The sequence below is a fragment of the Eurypyga helias genome, unplaced genomic scaffold (genome assembly GCF_000690775.1).
Source record: "Eurypyga helias isolate BGI_N326 unplaced genomic scaffold, ASM69077v1 scaffold9552, whole genome shotgun sequence".
NCBI lineage: Eukaryota > Metazoa > Chordata > Aves > Eurypygiformes > Eurypygidae > Eurypyga > Eurypyga helias.
In genome coordinates this window covers 28,162-49,352 of record NW_010237848.1, presented here as the reverse complement: position 1 = coordinate 49,352, position 21,191 = coordinate 28,162, and the positions used below count along the sequence as shown (strand labels likewise).

The 21,191-nt window shown below is 39.8% G+C and overlaps 1 protein-coding gene across 1 annotated transcript; it reads right to left on the bottom strand.

Annotated features, from left to right (window-relative positions):
* Positions 1 to 1,017: 1,017 nt before the first annotated feature.
* On the bottom strand, positions 1,018 to 19,755 carry LOC104506612 (solute carrier organic anion transporter family member 1C1-like). Its single transcript, XM_010147616.1, has 14 exons — positions 19,645 to 19,755; positions 19,012 to 19,153; positions 18,765 to 18,897; positions 17,523 to 17,653; positions 17,159 to 17,305; positions 13,290 to 13,388; positions 11,420 to 11,656; positions 10,146 to 10,310; positions 8,616 to 8,811; positions 6,251 to 6,416; positions 4,964 to 5,145; positions 3,290 to 3,354; positions 2,015 to 2,132; positions 1,018 to 1,240 (listed from the first exon to the last, which is right to left on the bottom strand). Exons 1-14 carry the CDS (start codon positions 19,753 to 19,755, stop codon positions 1,018 to 1,020), a joined length of 2,115 nt encoding a protein of 704 aa, XP_010145918.1.
* Positions 19,756 to 21,191: the final 1,436 nt, after the last annotated feature.

The following is a 21,191-nucleotide window of genomic DNA, read 5'->3' as shown; positions in this document are numbered from 1 at the left end:
GAGTCTCTCTGTTTAAACCCTCTGATCTGCTCAGGAACATGGTTGCATGGTGAATCTAGCAGTATTAGGTTAACAGCCGGACTTGATAATCTTAATGGTCTTTTCCAACCGAAAATATTCTATGATTCTAATTTTAGGGACTTTTTTAACAGTAACTGTTGGAAGCATCCTTTATTAAAGATTCTCTTTGGATTAAGCTGTCTGTGGAATGGTGAAAGTTTGCAAGCTTTCAGCACTGTATTTGAAGGGTTACTAGAGGTTCCTTAAACAAGAAAGGAAGTCTATAAAATGCTAACACATACAAAAAAAAAATCCCCAACCAAAACCCAAAGAAACTTAAACAGATATCACTTTATTGCATAAGTTCAGAGTCATTTTACTCAAAACCAGTACTGAGATGTGCTGCAAAATTAATACATCACTTTGCCTTGTTTGCAATCCATTTTGATTGTTTAATGTGTTCAAGCCAAACCCCAGAGTCGTACAGTTGTTGTTCAGAGAGTGTTCACTGACACCCTAGGGCTCTCACTTGAGCATGGGCCATGGGACCCAGTCTGGAACAAAAAGGTCTGGTCACAAACCACACAGCAAAGGCCCTCAGAGCAAACTGGGCAAGTTTAACTAGATCAGCCATTGTAGGACTAAATGGAGAGCAAGAGGGTTTGAAATAAAACTGGTGAAAAATGGAAAAGCAATTTATTGTGGATTTTTTTCTTTGTAATTTTTCAGTCATAATTAAATTTATTACACTTGAAAAAAATTGGCTAGTCCTACTGTTGGTCTAGAAAGGGACCGAGAGCAAGAAGATGGGAAAGTTCCCCAAAATTTTGAAAAACTTGTCCTCTTATTGTTGCAGATGAGGAGAAGAAGGGTAAAGCAAATTAAAAGTCAAGGTTTCAATTTCATTTTTTTGAACCCCCAAAATGTAAACTAGCTGTTGAAGTCAGCAATTAGACTCCTGTTGTGCTTAGGAGAACTGAAGCATGGGCAAAGTTATGAAAAGACCTTGTTTGCTTTTTACATACAGGTTTCCTCACTCTCCTCTGAGGTTCTTGCACCAGGAAGAATTTCTTTTTTGTGGGCAGTAGCTGGTTCTTTGTTGGTTGATCTTTCTGTATTTTTAACCTCTGTCATCTCTTTGCCATCTGGTTTGAAGCGTTTCATTATTAAAACACAGAGCACTATGTATAAGAGACAGCATCCTGCCCGTAGCCCTGCAATGAGGCCAAGGTAGACATTTCTAGGAGAAAAAAAAAAAAAAAGGTGACAAAATATGTTTATATTCATAAACTTGCCTGTTGTGAGTGGAACCAAGTAAGATATCAAATATGCTTTGACAAAACCATCTATTCTCAGCTAGGTATCACTCCACATTTTGAGAAATAACAGACAGAAAAGAAACAATCTGATATTTAGCCCCAGACAAGTTCTAATCAGGTTCTGTACTCTCAGACATGCCTGAAGAGTGTTCCCATGCAGCAGACTATTGTAGGGCTGGGGGAGGATGAGCTGCCCCAGCCCAGGCTTTTTGCCTGTTGTCCCAGCCTTCCCCCAGCCCCTCACTGCCAGCACTCGGTGCTCCGGGCCACAGCTCTCCACTCACCACCAGTCACTTGGGTCCCCTCCCCAGGTGGATTTTGTGAGGTGTCTTATATGTTGGGAACCAGAGAAATGAGGGATGAGGAAGAGCATCTCCAGTGCTACACTTACTCCACGGTTGTTCAGTCTCCCACAAGCCCAAGTGTCGCAGAATTACTCAGTGCACTAAGGCTTCAGTAAAGGAAATAAATCTGGTGATGGAAGGCAGTGGACTACAATATTTTATGTCAGGTTGAATCAAAATATTTGGCTCCTTTGATCTATTAGGGCCTAGTCAAAATAAATACTTTTGGTGCTCTTAGTATCTTAATCAAACTATAGACAATTGTTATGGGCAAAATATACCTTCGTCCTTGGTGCCCAAAGCCACCTCAGAAGCCAAATTCCCAACCTCTTAACAAAGATTTCAGCTTACCTGAATGCTTTTGTGTCATATACCCGGCAAGATCCAGATCCCCCACAGTTTTTTGTCCCCCATTTCAAACACGTCTCATCTATCAAGGCACCAAAATAAATAGGGGCTGGGAGTCCCCCTGCAAAGAAAGTTTTCATTACACGATCTCAGACATGAAGATGTCAACATTTAATGTCATGGTAAAGAAATGAGGAAGTGAATCTCAGGGTTTCTGAACTACGGCTGCATGAAATAGCTCTAAACATCCAGCTCCAGTTTTGATATTCCAAGATTTTTGAAAATATATAAGCAAGTACCTAAAGGGAGTTGAAAGTATGGAAGAGTATAACATTATTATATTCAGTGAGGGAAACATTAGTAATCTTACTTCAGTGTCATTTTTATGAGAATTATAACTTCTGTTGTTTAAAGAAATAGTATAACCAACTTTTTCAGTCCCCAGCGTGGAATTATGTGCCACAACATACTAATATTTATGTATAGCAATGTATCTATTCAGGTATTACAGTTTGTCATTAAAAATGGTTAGCTGAGTGCAAAGGGCTGAAATTAAGCCCTTGCTCAAAACCAAGTAGATAGTAAGGGTATTTATTACTTAAGTAGTACTGAAAGAATTCCTTTCAGACAGTCATAGTGCTTTAATATAATCACTAAGCTGTTTCAGGGATAATGTGGAGTTTTGTGAAGAAAACCATCTCATAAAAGCATAAGATTGGTTCTCTGCAGCATTCATCTAGAATATGGAGATTAGGAGAGAGATCCAAATGACTACTTGGGCTTGTTTATGCGGGTAAGACTTAAAAAATCAGCAAACAAATGAAGATAAGGCAAGGTTTGCTAGACTTGAATGATCATCTATTGCAGATGAACAGAAGAAAGAAAAAAAACAGGCAGAGTACATGGCAGCTGTAAGTGAAAAACAGTCAGCAAGAGGCAGAACAGGTGTTAATGTTATCCACAACGATCAAGCTCAGGTAGTTTCACCCATGAATTTAAAAAAAAAAAAAAATCCAAAAGTACAATGCAATTTCCTTCCTTTGATTCCTTTGTTGTGTAGAAAAAAAAAAAATCTGAAGAGATAATCATAATATGTAATTACATACCAAGAAACATGTAGCAAGCTCCTCCAAACATTTTGAAATGCATAGTCTGCTTACCAAGAAAAATTTTGGAAAATTTTTTTCGCTGTCCTCTGGAGCAAGGGCACTGCACTGGTTGGCTTTAGTCTACCTCTTTGACTACCTACTCGAATCCCACAGAGAAATGAACTCTTACCTAGTATTCTACCACCTAAAGTTTCGATCCCAACAGCAAAGGATTTCAGGTCTGGTGAAACGGATCTAAAAAGAAAACAAAAATAGTACATTGTTTTGGGGAACAACAGACTGATGTAGCTATAGCCAGCCTGTGAACATCTGCACGTGCCCCATCGCAGGAGTATTGTGGCTTACCTAGCATAGCTCACCCAAACCCTAAGGGAAAACATTCACCAAAGAAATAGTATAACCAACTTTTCTTTTTCAGTCCCCAGTGTGGAATTATGTGCCACGACATACTAATATTTATGTATAGCAATGTATCTATTCAGGTATTACAGTTTGTCATTAAAAATGGTTAGCTGAGTGCAAAGGGCTGAAATCAAGCACCTGCTCAAAACCAAGTAGGTAGTAAGTGTAAGTTCAGATGTAGAGCCTCCTTCCGTGGACTTCAGTGGATGAACTCTTATTGAGATAAATGGGAGAATCTACAGAAACTGATCTTGAACCCAAGAAGAACAGATTGTAAAGAATTTCTGGGGAGAATGCATGGAAAAATTAAAGGGAACCAACTAAGAGCAGGCAGCTTGTGTCCATAAGTTAAGCTGCGAGAAGTTGCCTTGCTTTAGAAGGGGTTACGTTGTGCAGTGGTGAACAGAGGGAACAAGGGTGTGCAGTCCTTTCTAGAAACATGAGGGTAACCATCACCCCTGCCTCTAGCATTTGACAGAGAGACAGCGAGCATGAGTTACCTGCCTACAAAAGCACCTCATTCCTACCAGGGGAGAAACACCCTGTATCCATCAGATGAACTGAAAGAATTCACATAAAGCAGCACTGAGCTGGCACAGGGGCGGGAGGGAGACTGGCTGTGGCCAGCCCATTTCCTGAACTGGAGTTTATACATCAGAACATCGTCTTTCCAGCATTAACGTGAAAGGCTTCTCATTATACACATTAGTATTCTGAAAACTTTGCTCAGCAAAGTTAGCCTTGTACATAATCCATGCAGTAAGAGTGGCTGCTCTTTGAAATATTGCAGAAGTCTCAGCAGCTTACCAGTGAGAGTTATCTAGTCCTGCACACTGCCTACTGAAGACTGCAATTCACCTGCGAGCATGAGTGGAAAGAAACTTCCACGCGAGAGTCACGGAAAATTGTCTCTTCTTCCTAGTATAAAACAGCAGTGCTGCTTTGCAACTCAAGGAATAAAAATTTTAAAAGTGATTGCTGCTGACATAGTTCTGTTTATACCAACTTGACAAAAAATCTGAGTATCAGACTTCTCATGACACAGAAAACATTCTGAGGCAAAAAGGCTTAAGAAAGGTGAATGTTTTTCTCAGGAGCAATGTGACCAGCATAGTCACCTTGGATACGGCTTAGCACCACATCTTATTTTAAGTTCATCGCTATGTTAAAAACATTCTTGTCACTGGAAGCAAAAACTAATGTCCCGTATCAGCATAAGGTGCACCCATTTCATCACCAAAGTGTCTACTCAGCCTTAAATTGGGATTGGTGGAAGGGCATTTTGGTCTCTGAACAGAGCTGGATTTCAGAGTACAGGCAAAGACTCAGAGTCTCAGTTTGATCAGCACGCCATTCCTCACAATAGGGATGAAATAATAGAGACCATATTTTGTATCTCTTTCCCCAAGCTTTATGGTCAAGGTAAGGTAAAGTATTTCACCTAAACATAATCATGTATGTAGGAGTGCCTCCTAAGGCTAAAATAAATGCACATGCAGTCTGTAATGCTAAAAAATAGGGAAATGCTTTGGTACAGCTTTCTCTCTGGCATTGTCCCAAAACTGCAGAGGAGTTGCCAAGTCCATGCCCTCGTCCTTCCACACAGCTGCAATTGTGAAACACCTGAAAGGAGAAGATGAGAAGAATTTATTTAATCAGAATTCAGTGGCACAAAACTATTTTAGTAGCTAGATTTGTCCCTCTCCATAACAGGCAGGCTGTTGTTTACACGGAAAGAACCTCCCTAATCATCTCTGGAGACTGATGGCCAAGTTCGTTGGTATGCACCAGTCACTTGGAGCTGCTCCAGAGACACAAAGCAACTGTGGCTCTTGTTGCCGTGCTATTGCTAGGACAGAGGGTGCTCTGTGTATGCTTAAAATGGGTCAAAGCTATCGAGTTCACACGTGAAGTGTTATCCAAGCCCTTCTGCTCAGGCATCCTATGAAGCAGGTGAGTAAAAATAAAAACACAGAAGTGGACCCAACAATGCAATCTTGCCTATCTATCATTACGCATCTAAATCAGAATTTGGCATTGGATTGAGAGTGGGCTGTTTCATAGTCTTTGATGTCAGCAGGAGCCATGGGTTTGAAAGCCAAATTCCCTGAAGTGAAGCAAGAGAATATTGCTGGGATATATGGGTATAAGCCTGAAAATGTTGCTCGTCTTTGCTGCTGATACACTGAACAAAACCGACAGATGTATATTTATGGGACGTCTTGGCTATACAATTTAGACTATGACTTGCTTTCCTGAGCCATGGCAGCTCAGAAAAGCAGACAATTCCTATATGATCTGTAATGGTTTGTGAAACCAGCACTCACAATTTTATACAGGTCTGCTGGACATGAGTTGAAACTGCAGGAATTTGCTAGTATAGTAATTAGCCTAGTAGAGGTCTTCTAAAGCAAACCCCCCTTAGCTGTAAGAGACCTTCTGAGAAACCTAAAGACAAACTTGTCATCTTGCTGAGAAGAAAATACATTTTAAAAAATCAAAATAAAAGCATTCAAGAAATGTAAGTTAAGACTCTGACATTTCCGCTTACCTCACCCCAACTCTTTTAAAAACCCTCCCTGCAACATAGCACCCGCTCCGTTTCTGGAAGTTTAAACCAGACAGAATGGACATGTGTGTCTACAGAGTTTCTTAATTACAAAGTCAAAAAATGAACAGATGGAGAAGTCTAGCTGTATCTAGAATCACCTATCATCTGTATATTTACCATATTCTTTCCTGTCCCGACTGATGATTTACATCCTGCAAAGCAGGCTGTCATGTAAGTGATCCCATTATCCCCACATACAGGGTCCCACTGATCCAGCTTGCAGCTGCACTCAGCATTACAGCTGGCCATGAAACTGGTTTTGGAGGAGGAAAGAGGTTTTAATCTGAAGGAAAACCAGAAAGAAATAAAATAATTACTTAGTTGAATTACACAGTCAAACAAAAGAACAGGCAGTAGGAAGGCAAACTGTGGAGAAAGTGAAGCAATAAACATGGGCAGGTATCTGTTAGCGTCCAATAGACAGTCAAGCTGTTATCATAGAATCATAGAATCATAGAATCACAGAATGGTTAGGGTTGGAAGGGACCTTAAAGACCATCTAGTCCCAATCCCCCCGCCATGGGCAGGGACACCTTCCACTAGACCAGGTTGCTCAAATGTCAGCTAAACCAAAGCTTTCTTGAGATTTTTTTCATCAAGCGTTAAGACTTTTATGGATTGTTGATGAAAAGTTATGGAACTCACAAACCTGGTATTCTTGGTTGGGAAGGAACATTTTGTATGTTTCATTTGAAAGCTCAACCAAGAAAAAGAAAATCATACCCAGAATCTCTTATCCCCTGTAGACTGGCTGCACTTTTCCCTTAGCGGTAGGTGTCATACAATTATCTGGGTGCTAGAAATGGTGACATAAAACTACATAAAACCACAGCAGCAAGATGTCCTCGACATTTTTCTCACTAGTTCAGAGCCGGTTAGTGGCAATGAAAGCTTCATGAGCCTGAGTGAGAAGTGCTGCTTGTCTCAGCTCCCACAGCATCCAGCAGCAGCCCCGCGCCTGGGACAGGCTTGAGCCCCATTTCTTATCAGATCTCATTTCTTGTGGTATCTTATGATGGACTTTCACAGACCAACATTTCTGTAAGAAACATCAAGCGCAGACCCCAGTGAGCGAAACTGGGTGGATGACAACCAGCACTAAGACTTTTACAAGTGGCTAGCGACTCTGAGGGCACGGTAGCAGGGCTCAGTTTTCAGAGAATATTAGTTACATATCACCCCTGCCCTGAAGCGACTCATGATATAAGGTAAAAGTGTTCAAAATTTGCCTTTTATTCCAGTCTCAGTTCTCCTGGAGAAACTGCAATTGCTCTTTCAGTATTCACTCTGTTGTTATTTCTGCTTATTTACAATTCACTCCACAGTATCAGACGTTGCCCTCAACCAGAGTTACCTCCACCACACAAACCACTGACATCTTTTATGTAACTAACCTCAAACCTGAACTGGGTGTCAGGTTTGCCAAAAAAACTTAGATATTCCCCTGAATATAGGCTCAGTTTCAGAAAACACAGGGCTGGGTTTCTGTCAGAATTGAAAATCTAGCAGACCCTGCTGGATTCACTTCAAGCCTTTAAAATCCCTTGAGGTTTGTTGGACCAGACTGCGCCGAATTCAAACAGTAGGTAATTGTGGCAGGCTGCTAGAATCAGCAAAACGTTCTTGCGAGGGCATGATCGTGCTCCTGGTAAGGGAGGGGGACATCAGTTTGGGCAGCACACACTCCTGATATGACCACATTCTGCCTCACAGCTGAGAACATGGGCACAAGGCAGGTGAGCAGCTCCAGATGCCGGGGGTGGGCTGGTAAGCCCCATGCAGGTTGATAGTTCCCTTCTGGAGGCAAAGCCATCAGGGGACAACAGGGAAGCCACTCTTTTAACATCCCAATTCCTACATGGTAGGAGAAGACCAGCTTTAAATTAAAGCTTTGAAACATAATATAGAAAATTTCACTTTCTGGTGATAACTTCCTCTAATTAGTGACTTTGCCAGAATATGTAGGGGTATTGTCAATAGCCAGCAATAAACAATTTAGAAAGAAAGAAATGTCCATCTTAAACTAAATTTGAAAAGCAAAACTGGGACATCATTTCAGCCTGACAAGTTTATCACAAAACCTAGGATTTTCGTGCGTGTAACAGCACCAAGGAAGCAACACAATGATATAATCACAGTAGCTCCACTGTAGCTGAAACCAAACGGACAGACACTAGCAGATGACCTAATGCATGCCAGTTTCAATAAAAATTTGTTGTCTATAAACAGACACATATTATCCGTTATGGACAGTTATTTAGCAATTTGTGACAGCAAATCAGCAGAGAAGCCAATTTCAGAACTGATCCAAATTAAAATCAAAATGTTTCCTAGAGCAGAAGGTGTGTAGCCCAGGTGAGATTGCAAACCCAGGTTAGATTGTGGAATTAGAGGAATACAGGTGCATGCACCATGTTCTGTGCAAGGCAGGAAGCAACCATGAGAAATGACACAATCCACAGAAACCCGAGAGGATACGAACCCAGAGTAGGTCGCTGTCAAACCGGCCACCTGGAGCACCTCACAACTGCACGTAAAGTACAAGAGGTTTAACAGATAGGCTACTATAAAGGTGATGCATGCAAACTTTGCCATTTCAGTTATGTGAAGTTTGAATTTCTTGATCAGAAAGCCTCCTAGAAACATCCCCAGGATTGTGATGGGTAATAGTATCACACCTGCAAATAGAAAGTAACAAAACTGTTAACTGCGCTCACTTGCATTGACCCTTTTCAGAATAAATATCTGATTCTACTAGTTTCCAGTATATCAGATACTGACCTGTTTTCAGACTGATCTTTTGAGGTTCTAAGACTTTTTATTACCTTTAAGTAATTTTGCTTAATTCTTTAATTTCTTTCAATCCCTTATATGACTTTAAAAAGCTGAGTTCCTCGATATTCCCTGCCTTTTTACTATATTGCTGTTTGCATGCATACTGACATCATAAGACATCTACAGGTGCCTTTTAGAATGAAATTCATATCTTAGCTCATGTGTCTCCTTCAACTGAAGTGAAACATTCAACTTTCTGAAAGTTATAAAAAACCCCAAACCCTCCAAAACAAAACACGAAAGGAAGCAGGGTCTAGGTTTGCATTGGATGGCATTTTGCTCTGAGAATGAATCGTGGAAAGATTTAGATTTAATCCGTTCAGCGTTTCAAGAACTCCAGCCCTAATACTTACATGCTAAACAGAGAGCTTTCACAAGGTTTTATTGTGAGGGGTTTGTCCTTCTCTGTGTGTTTTCTTGTCTGGTTAGTTCACTTGGTCATGTTGGTTTTGTAAAACTTACCCTCATGCAAAAAAAGATAGGAAAAAGAAAGTCCTTTCCTCATCAGTATGTGACCCACAGCAAAGCAGGCTGCTTTCTGATTAAAGGAATGGAATATCAGTTCTGCAATGACCTTAAATACCCTGGTTTTCTTGCCAGAAAATGAGACCTTTTTAATCACTGTAAGATTAATATAATTTCAGTATTTCTCTTTTTGCAGAACACTACAAAGAACTTATTTTTGAGTTTTGAGCTGAATGAAATGATGCAAAAATTTTACATTTTTGTTCCTTATTGCTTATAAAATTTGTGTTTGTAATCAAAATGGAATAACATTCATATCCAGATGTTATTCTGAAAAGCAAAATCACACATTTCATTAGACATTTTCTAAATTATTTTTTCAGTGGTTACTTAGTTGTAGTTTATATGTGGTTTTTGTTCATGAAAACAGACATATTCATGATCCAAATCTCACTCTGAAAAACATTCAGCCAAAAAAAAAAAAAATCCACCCAGTTCCAATAATCCTCTATCTCACTAAATTAAGAACACTGGGAAAATTAACACAAAAATTAACATTCTTTTACAGAATATAGTAGGAAAATTAATAAACCACTAGATACTTTTTTTCAACCAAAAAAGTTCACAGGACTTCCTCCTAAAAAGGAAGGTAAAATATCAAAGAAAAACTTCCCTTTTGGCACTGGAATTTAAAACAAGGACAGGTACCTACCAATTAGAAAGATGGCTCTTGCCACTGCTACATTAAATTGCTGCTCCATAAACTTTGTCTCATAGGTTATCAACCCAACAAGAGAGTTGTACTGCAGAATAGTGAGGAAGATGTACACCAGGAAAATTGGATTTCCAAAGAGCTTCTTCAGAGCTGGGAAGAAATCTGCAATGGAGAGGTATATGCTGTACACCCTGCTAAACACAGAGAAGAGTTGTTTTGACATCCTTTAGATAACAAAATTAACTTTGACCTAATTACTGGCTGTATTGCAGGTTATAATTCTTTGCCTATCAAAACATATGTTTGCTCAAGTGAGAGTTTTCCTCATGGCCAAGACATGACTTAACAGGACCAGCAAGGCTGAATGGTATGGTGGATGCTGAACTGGGAATCAGAAATCTGAGATTATCTTGTGTGTGACACGGGACTGTTCATCAAAGGCACTAAGGCTTGATTCCCAGTGCCAGTACAGGCGTGTCCTGTACAGTTTGGTGCCTGAAGCAGGAGCCTTCACAAACCACATGAGAGCTCCACATAACATTCAGAGAAAGGGAGCACCTCACCCAGCAAAAGGCTGGAACCTTTCCTGAGAGATGTGGTTGGAGTATCTAAATCCATGAAATTAAAGTGAAGACAAAAACCAGCATTTAGCCTGTAGTCTGGCTGTTGACACACTTGCCTGAAAGACGAGGTAACAAAACAAATCTGCTGTAGCCACTAAGCAATGGACAGCACACATACATACAAATGAAACCCTTGGGGAATCCAGAAATGGTCCTAATATTGACTATATGAGGTTAATTTAGTGTCACTGAGCTCTGACACAGGAGTTATGAATTCAGTGAAATCCCTCCAACAGCTAACGTAGTGCTTAGCCCCATGCTTCCCTCCCATGTGTTGTCTTCAGTGAAACAGTCATCTGCTACCTGTGGATGGTTATTAATGAGGGATGGGCTGTTCCCCCCACCTCTCCCTTCATCATCATAAGATTATAGCTGTAATACATCATAGGACAACTGCCAAGTTGAACTGAGAACCTCTGGTGCTCAAAGCAACAGCATGAGCTTATTCCAGGTGTCAGACATACGGAGAGTGAAACACACCTTCAGCATGTAATTATAATACTACAAATTAGAGAGATCATTTTAGTCCATCATTTGCACAGCAGAAACGTGCCTTTTGCTGAGGGTTGTGCAAATCCATGCCCAGAATGAAACCATGAGAGAGAATTCAAATGCAAATTCAAATCCTTCTGGGCAATGATCTTTCACCTTTTACTGCCTCTGAGAACTGTAACTGTGGCTGAGGGGGAGGGTCTATTTTACAGTGATCTCCTTGAATAGCCAAATGGCTAATCTTCAGGTTTTCATTCTCTCCTTCTTTTGGTAAAGAGTAAGGCAAAAACCAGAAAGGCAATGAAGCAATGAAGTTGACTGCTCCACAGATAAGCAATCCAAGCCACCAGGCACCAACCCAACGGGTATCCTTAGGATTTATGCTGATGGCATCTATAAAACACAGAAAGATAGGAAAATAGATTAAATACCATGCAGAACAATTAAACTTACTATAGATATCCTTATATATATTATTTTAAGACCAGAACAGGGGTGATTTATGTTTCATATGAAGAATCGAAATGCAGCTTTTCGCTGGGTTCAGTCAGGAAAGAGTTAACTCTCTTTACCGTGGCTGCTAGGAAGCTGTTCCTGGATGCAGGGAGCAGAACTGATCAGGACTCAGCTGGCGCTGGGCAATGCCTGCACTGAATTCAAGGTCTTTCTCTGCTTCTGATACTGCAGCTGCGTTCCCAGCTCTGCTGTCTTGCTACAGGCAGTGCTGGGACACACAGCTCAGACCTGACCCACACTGACCAAGGGAGTATTTCATGCCATAGTACGTCATGCTGGGGTCAGAGGCGATGGGGGAGGGGGGGGTCGGGGAGCCATTACTCTGTCCCTTACTCTCTTGCTCATTCACTTCCTTATGCTTGCTAACCCTCTCCTGACTCCTACGCTAGCTGCTTTGCTGACTCCTGTGCTGACTCCTTCGTGAGGGAGTTGGTGGGTTTGTTTAGTTTTCCCGGTCATGCTATCGCTGATAGAGTTCGCTCAGAATCTGCTGTGACAGCTCTTGGGCTTTGGCCCTGGAGCGATGGCTCTTGGGCTGTGATTGCTCTTGGGCTCTCTGAGTCTGACTCTCACTACTCAGCACCTGGTTGTGCGTTGGTCAGTGGGTGCTGAGCAACTGTATCATATTGTATCATATGTTTTATCTTCTATTGTTTTCATTATTTATTATTAGTAGTACTTGTATATATTAATTTAGATTTTATTAGTAAATAGTTCTTATCTCAATTTTACGAGCTTCCTTATTTTTTTAATCTTTGATTCTTCCCCTCCACTGGAGGAGGGGAGGGGGATTTATGAGAGCGGCTTTGTGGTATTTTGCTAGCCAGAGTTAAATCACGATAAGTTGGTATCAAATCAGTCCCATGCAGTCAAAAATAGGTGTCTCCATTTAGACCCATGGTGGCATTTCCTTGCTACAACCTTCCAATACTTTCTGTGGGAATGAATAACAGCATGAGGACCCTTCACCACTCAAAAAGAACTTCCCTTTCTCAATTTCCCACTGTCCCCTCCTTCTTCCATCTCCAAACTCAACATTCGTTCCTTGAAGTTTCTCAAATTTCCCCTGGGATTAGAGAATTAAAAGTGATTTGAGCAGTGAGATGAGTCTTCATTTGAATCTTTCCTGCATGCTTTTTAAGAGAACACAATCTTTGCCTAGTGCTAAGTGTCCACGAGCTAAGGCCTTTCACTGTTCCCTAACATGGGGATGGCCTTCCATCTGTGCGTTTGTTCTCAGCAGCACCATCAGGGTGTAACAAGTGCGTGTGCAAGCATAAAATGGTGCAAAATTTTTCTGCAGTGGGGGAAGAGGTCTTGCATCAAGGCTATTCCAGACACACTAAAACACTGCAGATGTCAAAATGTAAAAAACACCAGTTTTTGAGTAGGAAAAACTCCCTAGAGAGCCCTCCTTTTTGGAGCAGTAAGCTGGGAAGGTGCTTCTTGGCATGCAGGTACCTATATACAGCCGTCTTGTCATTTAACGCACCAGCTCATGGTCTCTTACCAATATCCACAACGCCAATGTCAACCCAGAGGCTGGCACAGAAGGATCCAAGCAGGAATCCCAGGGTCGGCCCAAACATTCCTGAGGATCTCACCAGGCCTGCAAGAGAAAGGAGAGTGAGAGCAACGCTCTGCAGACAAGCACACCTTCTCCGAGGGTGACAAAAGGAGAGAGGAAGAAGCAGACAGAAGAGGGGCACAGGCCGTTGGGGGATGTCTAATGGGAAGCTTTTGAGCAGCAAGAAAACAGGCCGCAAGCTGCCAACATGCTAGCTGTGATGTAGAAGGTATCTACTGGAGGTATCATAAGTCTACCCGCAACTCCACAGCTTGCATGATATTCTGTGATTGTAGAAGTCAGGACTTTTCCCTGTACTGTGTGTTTGGGTCCAGTTTAATCTTCAGCAGCAGTAGTTGACCTGATGATGCGCATTTAAGAAGTCCCATCTTTGCAGTTTGGAGTGACATTAGGATGATGGCGACAATAAAATTACGTGCACATGGAATTAGGTACATGGCTCTGCAAATATTTTCAGTAGGCAACGAGGACATAGAAATGTCCCTCTGTGTGACCAAAGTCCATTAGACAGAATCTTTGTTGATTCATTCAGTACCAGAATGAGCAAATCAGCTGTTGTGTTAATATGTATTTATGTGACTGTAAATAACATCACAGAATATAGTGATCAATTAATGACCTCTTTAAAAGCAGCTTTCAGTTTTGTTACTGGACTCACTGGATCTTCCATTTCCTGCTCTGTCCCCCCTCACAAAGGAGATAACATAGGATCAGAAGAAGGTGGGAAGCCCTAGGAGCAAATAAATAAACTGTGAAGGCTAGCAGAAACCTAGGAAGCTAGGACTGCATTTTGCTGACCGTGTATGTAGATGCAGCACAATTTGATTTTGATGACCACTGCTGGCAATCAACATAAAATAAAAACACTCTCAAAATAATTCAGGCTTAGGTTCTCACATTCCCTTGCCACTTGTGTTGATCTGTTGAAGTTTAGTTGTGAGGGGGTAACAGTTTCAAAAAAAAGTTAATTAATTCAGATTTCTGATTTCTAGCGAGGAGCTGCCACCTGGGAACTGAATAAAGTTGCAGAAATTTTAAGTCTATTTGAAAAAAAGGAATTCTTGACCAACAGCCTGTCAGTTCTTGCCCATATTCAGCACTATGCTCTGTAAATTCTATGTTGTGCCACTCCAGAGATTTTTCTACTGTTAGGTTTGTAAAATCTCCTCTGAATATAGTGATTGTTCAGCTTTTGGTCAAGGACTTTGTAATAAATACTACAGCATAATTTAACCATATCATTTTTCATCTTTGCTTCGTTCCTCCAATTGCATATCGCTTTCATTCAGTTCTCTCATTTTACTTCATGAAAAGATCTGGCCTTCTAGGCTGCACGCTGATGCTTCCAAAGTGACTGACTTAGGCAGAGTCAGGATTTTAACACTCGAAGCCAGGAATTAGTTCTTTGTGTTTATTTTTCAGTAAGTCTAAAGCAGAATGTACTACTCGGAATTATGCAAGCTCATCTCCAAAGTTCAAACACTCAGTGACAAATTTCTAAAATATGCCAGTGAAGAACAGTACACCCATACCAATGGCCTGTGCAGTGTATTTCTTTAAGATACCACAAGCTATTAGATAAGCTAAGAAGCATATGTTGCAATAATTGTGCATAAGTATAGTTTTTAAATTAAATTTCTCATTTGCATGCCCTTTAAATTCAAGAATAACTTCACTAAGATAATAAGTTTGTATTGTGAGAAAACAAACCCAAATAAGTTCACTGTGATATTTTCTTAGCAGATTTTTCCTGTGTAATATTTCTGCTTTATAATTAATAAATAGACTAAACCACAACCAGTAAATCATGCAGGCTTATCAGTTAATCACCTGCTGCATATTGACATAGCTCAGCCAAGCTCAGCATTGCTCAGTAAATTAGCATGTAACAGGTATTAAAATTTACAACATACATTGGCCTCAGACATGCTTTTATTGAAGCCTTTTCCTTCCTATTGCAACCCTTGTTTTATTGCTGACAGTTATCATTTGCACTACAGCTCTGCCAAAAAAAGATTTTAGTGCATTGTATTGGCATTTAATAAAGTATTCTATTGACACTTATGTTCTTACTAAACAAAACATCTAAAGGCAGGATTAAAAGGAGAGACAGGAAGGTGAAACTTCTTGCTCAGGGTCAAATATTGAGATCAATGGTCAAAATTCATCACCAAGGCTTGACTGACATTTTTTTATTATAAGACAATGTTTTTTTATTTTAGAAAAACACTGATCAAAAATTAATTCAGTCAACTAATTAAAAAAGCAGATATAGAAAAGACTTAAGTTTGGTCAAGAAAATTAATTTCAGCTCTATGGAAAAGATTACTTCAACATTCTTTTTTTTTTTTTTTCATATTGGGTCAGTCCATCAAAATGGAATAAGAGTTTGAAAATTGCTATCCAAAATGTTAAAATGAAATATTTTAATACTCTGCAAAAGAAATACTTCAGTTCACTTGCATGATCCAAGCAAGTTTCAATTTGGTTGAATCCATACTCATTGGAGTTCAATCCATACTCTGTCTCTAATTCATATTTTTAATTGCATTTCCCCAATAGTCTCCAACATGTCGCAATCTCTCCCAGATCAGATTCTAACAAAACAAAATTTAAGCTGAACTTCTTAAAATACTGTTAATCAGAAGCTCAGAGGCAATTATAAATATTTTGGATAACTGCTGAGTAGAACTTCTGTTTTTGTTGTCTCCCTTCACAATACTTCTCTTTTCTTCAACCTACAGATTTCCTCATCCCCAAATGAATATGTTTGCCATGGCCTTATCCTGTAGCATTACTAACTGAACTCTTCCTGAAACTCTGTCTTACTATCTTTATGACCAGTTCGACTTCAAGTTTACTTCAGGCAGCAGTTTTGAACTCCCTCAGCCACACAAACACTCCATGCTATGAAATCAGTTTGGCAATAAATTAATTGGCACAGGTGTAAGCCTTTCTGTCTTGGGCAATAGGCTATCTTCCATCAAAACAACAACAAGAAGATCTCAGTTTAGAAGGGACTTGTTACAACACACTGGCACAGGTTTGTTTTTTACTTGGGTAACTAGTGACTTTAAAAAGCTTTCATCATGAAGGCAGCGAAGGATGTGGTTCTTGGGGACATGGCTTAGTGGTGGACTTGGCAGTGTTGGGTTAATGGTTGAACTTGATGATCTTAAAGGTCTTTTCCAACCTAAAATATTCTCTGATTCTTCTGTCAAGTACGCTGCTTGTAAAATTCAAAAATCAGCTAAAAGCTTCTGAAACATGGTTACATTACTGTGATTAAATACTGGTCCTTGCGTTAAGGATCATTCTCTTATCTGGGAAACAGTGATTAGGGACAATTATATCCTCTGAAGCTGTGGCACTCAAGATGATATGCCAGATAAGAGACATGATTTCTCATTCTGGAGAAATGAACATTTGATTATGTTTCTCTTCATCACAGAGGACAATGGCACATGTAGCAGAAGCCACCTGGGGAAAGCAAAAGGAGCATGTGGGAAATGTCCTTCAAAAATAAACATGAGATCTCTTTGTCTCTGTACAACTTAAGATTATCCAGAATAGAGGAGATTTTTTTTTTTTTAACCCACCTGGGGAAAGCAAAAGGAGCATCTGGGAAAAGTCCTTCAAAAATAAACGAGATCTGTTTTGTGTCTGTACAACTTAAAATTATCCAGAATAGAGGAGGATTTTTTTTTTTTTTTTATTGTGAGTATTTGCTTGGCTACCGAAATGTTAAAGAAAAGGATATTTAGCATAAAAATCACTCATTTGCATATTACCTATGTAAAATGCTGAGTTTTCTTCTTTAGAAAAATCATCGATATATGAAACCCCCAGTGGCATAACTGGAGCTTCCCCAATTCCACGTAAAAGGTTTCCCATCAACACAAAGAGCCACAGATAGGAATTTGTTGTTTTCTCACATCCTGCAGGCCATAAAAATTTACATTTCTGTGAATATAATTCTGACAATACTTTATTGCAGCAGAAAAATGACATAAAATACACGCTTTTTCAATCATCATAGGGTGGGTTTGCATATGTCATGGTTTCTAACAGGGATCTTAGTGCTTCCCAGTAAAAGATGGTGTCTAAAATGGGGACAAGCAGAAGAAGGGAACCAGCATCAGAGTTTTTGCTTACCGAAATCTTTCATTGAGCTGGGGGTTTCTGTGGTATCTGTGACTGAATGGCCCTCAGACGATGCTGGGGAGCAAGCTGATACACTCGTAGAGGAGTTGTCCACAGTAACAGTTATCCTTTCATAATTATAACTGGAAAACAACTATGTAAAATAAAACTGACACATGAAAGAGACTGCTTTGCAGAGACTGTGTATAAGCCTTGTGTTCATAGATGTTTATTCCTGTTAAATGAAGGCATAGCGGAGCGGCAACCCATTTCCAGTGTTTTCACTTAGAAAAGGATAGATGTCTTAATACCCTTTTCAAAATGCTCTGACCATTCTAACCCCAATATTTTCTTATGCTAAAGATAGTCCCTCTGACTGTGCAAACAACTGGAAACCTTTAATATTGTGATAGAAGACAGTGAGGTCCCCATGGTCATTGGGTTTTACTCAATGGTGGGAAAAATGGTTAATCTTCAGAATCTGGCTGTGAGATTGGCTTAAATTGAAAATTTCCATATCTCTGCTTCTGGCTTTTGCCGTCCCCTGCAGTGCAGGTTCCCTATTATTTCACAAACAGAGTAGTGGCTGTGACCACTTTCCATACCATGACCCCCAGATATAATTTTTTTCATACCCTCTTTACCACAGATATTGCTCTTGGAACTAAAGAAGATACACAAATAAATTTTAATTTTTGAGCGGCAAAGGGAATTTGCTTTCAGCTACTATTCAGTAAAAATGCCGAAGGATTGGAGAGGTGTGAACTGCTTCTGACAGCTATGTAAGCACTAAAGATTAGATGTGAAGGGTTATTTAGATACTTAAGTCTCCCTAAATTCAGTAGAGATAGATACACCTCTTGATAATTTTAAAGAGCTTAGTATGAATAACCACCATGAAGAAAGAAACCTGTCCACCAAGATCTCATTACAGTTCATTAAAGTATAAAAAATGGAGAAAGGCTAAAAAATACATGTGTGTATGTATATATATCTCCATTCCAGGTGAATAATTCAAACCACTTTATCCCTTATTCTGTAGAAATCTTAGGTTTCTCTTGTACTTACATGTTGGAAGAGGTAAGTTTTCAGAGAGGAAATCAGAAAGTCAATACCAAAACTCCACCTATTAAAACCTTCCTGTTATATGGAAGAAGTTACTATTTCCAAGCTTTTAACTTGAGTGCACAGTTTAAAAACACTTCATGTGGTTAAGTTCAATTAGTGCACAATGTGAAAAGTCTCCATATTTACCGTCCCATTAGGAACTGAGGCATCACTGACAAAAATGCTCCTAAGGACATGATGAGACATCCAACGGCAATTACTTTTGGTCGATGAACTCTTGGTCCAAGGTAACTCACCAACACCATTACCATTAAGTTACCTGCATCAACAGGAGAAAGAACTAGTAAGATTACAATTAAAAAAAAAAAAAAAAATTAGGCTAAAAAATTTATTAAGAAGCACTATTTAACCACTTCTGGAGAAAGTAACATACCTATCTCAAAGCTGCCATCAATAATGCCAACAATTGATGATGAGATTTCAAATCTCCTTTCAATTTGACTAGACATGCTCTTCATGTAGCTTCCAGAAAATCCTTTGGCAAAAAAGGAAAAAGCTAGAGCTCCAAGAAATATCTGAAGAGAGAAAATAAGTGAGTTTACAAAGAAACAGTATTTTCTGCATGGCTGGATGCCTGAGCAACCTACTCAAGAAACACAAAAATAAACTGCTTTGCTTTCTAGTTTTCTATTAAGAAATTCCTCCTATTGTTTTCATTAAAACAGAAGATTTTCCTTTCTTTTTCAGGATGATCTCCAAAGTCTCTTCTATTGCAAAGAAAGCTGACATTTCCTGTGTGCACCTTCCACCTTTCTACCCCATACTGCAAATACCACTATGACTACAGTGTGCCTCTGAGTGATTCGTTAGTAAACTATGGCCTCACTTTCTAACTGCTGCACACATTTATTGATTTCTATGTGCTTGAAATCACAACCTAGAGCTTTCTTTCCAACATCTGTAGTGTCAAACAGTGCCATACAGAACTAACTGAATTTTGATAGCACTTCAAATTGTCATTTTCAGTATTCCAGAGAACTGAGGTGGTGAGGGCTCCTCTCCTCACCTTTAGCTTTGAACAGTTATGGCACACGCTTTTGGCAGGAATTGCATTTTGATCGGTGTCTTGGAAGAGTGACTTGTCTTTAAGTTGGCCAGCAGTGATTTGCGTGTCCATGGCTTTCCTCCTCCAGATCTGATATGTAGGTCTTCCTGTTCGGAAAATGTCACTATGATTAATTATTATTTCCATAACAATAAAATCCCAATGTTTTTCAGACGTACTAGATGGTGAGGCGTAACTTGAGAGGCCTATATATTGACACCTTTTCTCAGGAAGGATGTTAAGGAGTGTTCAACATGTCACAGTAATGAGTTAAGGATTGGTGCACCTGTTTCATGAAATCTGCTTTCTAAAAGACTTCAGAACCTTCTTGGATAGATGGAAAATGTAGAGGAAACTTGGTGATAGTTCTTAGAAATCTTTGTAGAGAAGGAAGGTGCCTGGGCAGCTGGAGGTTAAGAGAGCATGCCAGAAAAACATCTTCAACATGTGTAAACTAATTCTTATATTCTCTTTTACATATCTGCTTTTGGTCACTGTTCCAGGCTAAATGAACTTTTGATATGATCCAGTAGGGTCCTGACATTATGTTACATTTATGAGGATTTTCTCTAACTGTGTAATCTATGAATTTGCAGAAATACTGAACACTACTCTGTACCAGTCTGTCAGGATTCTTAAAAGTAATGTTATTTATCAGATGAATGTAGAATCAGACCCTAAATGACAACTGAAAAGAAAATAGGGTAAGAGATATGGTAGGTAAAAATGTATTAGGGAAAAAGAGAGCACTGACTAGAAGAAACGAATAATTACTATCTCTAAGTCCACAAGATCCTGCAAGACAAATGATAAAGGTAGGAGACTGCCAAAGTTTTATGTTCAAAATTTGGCTCTGATACAAGGAATCAGCTTTGTTGGTTGATGTAGATGAAGTTGATCAGGGGAAACCAGTTAATACAGAGAGATCTGGAATGGTAACATGTCAAAAAGAGATATTGCCAAGTTCCTCAGGAAAACTGGTGCAGTAGTACCCAAATCAATTATTTATCACCGATATACAATGGCATACAGTGGAACATAGGGCAAGAAATTAGCCTGTAACATTTCCTCCCAGGACACTGGGATCTTAGATATCCCACCCTCTTTAATTCCTCTGGGATCTTCTCAAAGTTGCCCTTCTGCAGGCCACAGAGGCCAGCTGCCCCATGAGAAGAGGCCATTTAAGTGTCATGAGGGATTTTCAGCACTGGGGGTGATAGGGCTGTGGCAGGATTCCCAGCTAAGCTGCAAAGGTCAGTCTGTTCCTCTGGAGAGCTCAGTTCTCCTAAGCAAGATGCCCAGGAGCAACCTGGACTCCCTGAGAAATGTCTGTCCATGCCTAGAAAGGACAAGAGTCTCTTAGCAACCCAACAGTCCCTAGTTATTCCTAATGGTTGCAAATAGGAACTAATGCCTAATAAAGAGTTATAAAGCCTCATAAGCACTCAAACTTAAATTCCGTAGTTGTTAGTTCCAAATTCTACTCTAGTAGGACCCACCAAAAGTGA

Coding starts and splice junctions, on each gene's coding strand:
- LOC104506612 (XM_010147616.1), bottom strand. CDS start 19,755: ATGGACACGCAAATCACTGCTGGCCAACTTAAAGACAAGTCACTCTTC. Junction 19,154..19,644: donor ATAACTGTTCAAAGCTAAAG/GTGAGGAGAGGA, acceptor TTCTCTCTTCAG/ATATTTCTTGGAGCTCTAGC. Junction 3,355..4,963: donor ACATACATGATTATGTTTAG/GTGAAATACTTT, acceptor TTTTCTTTTTAG/ATCCGTTTCACCAGACCTGA.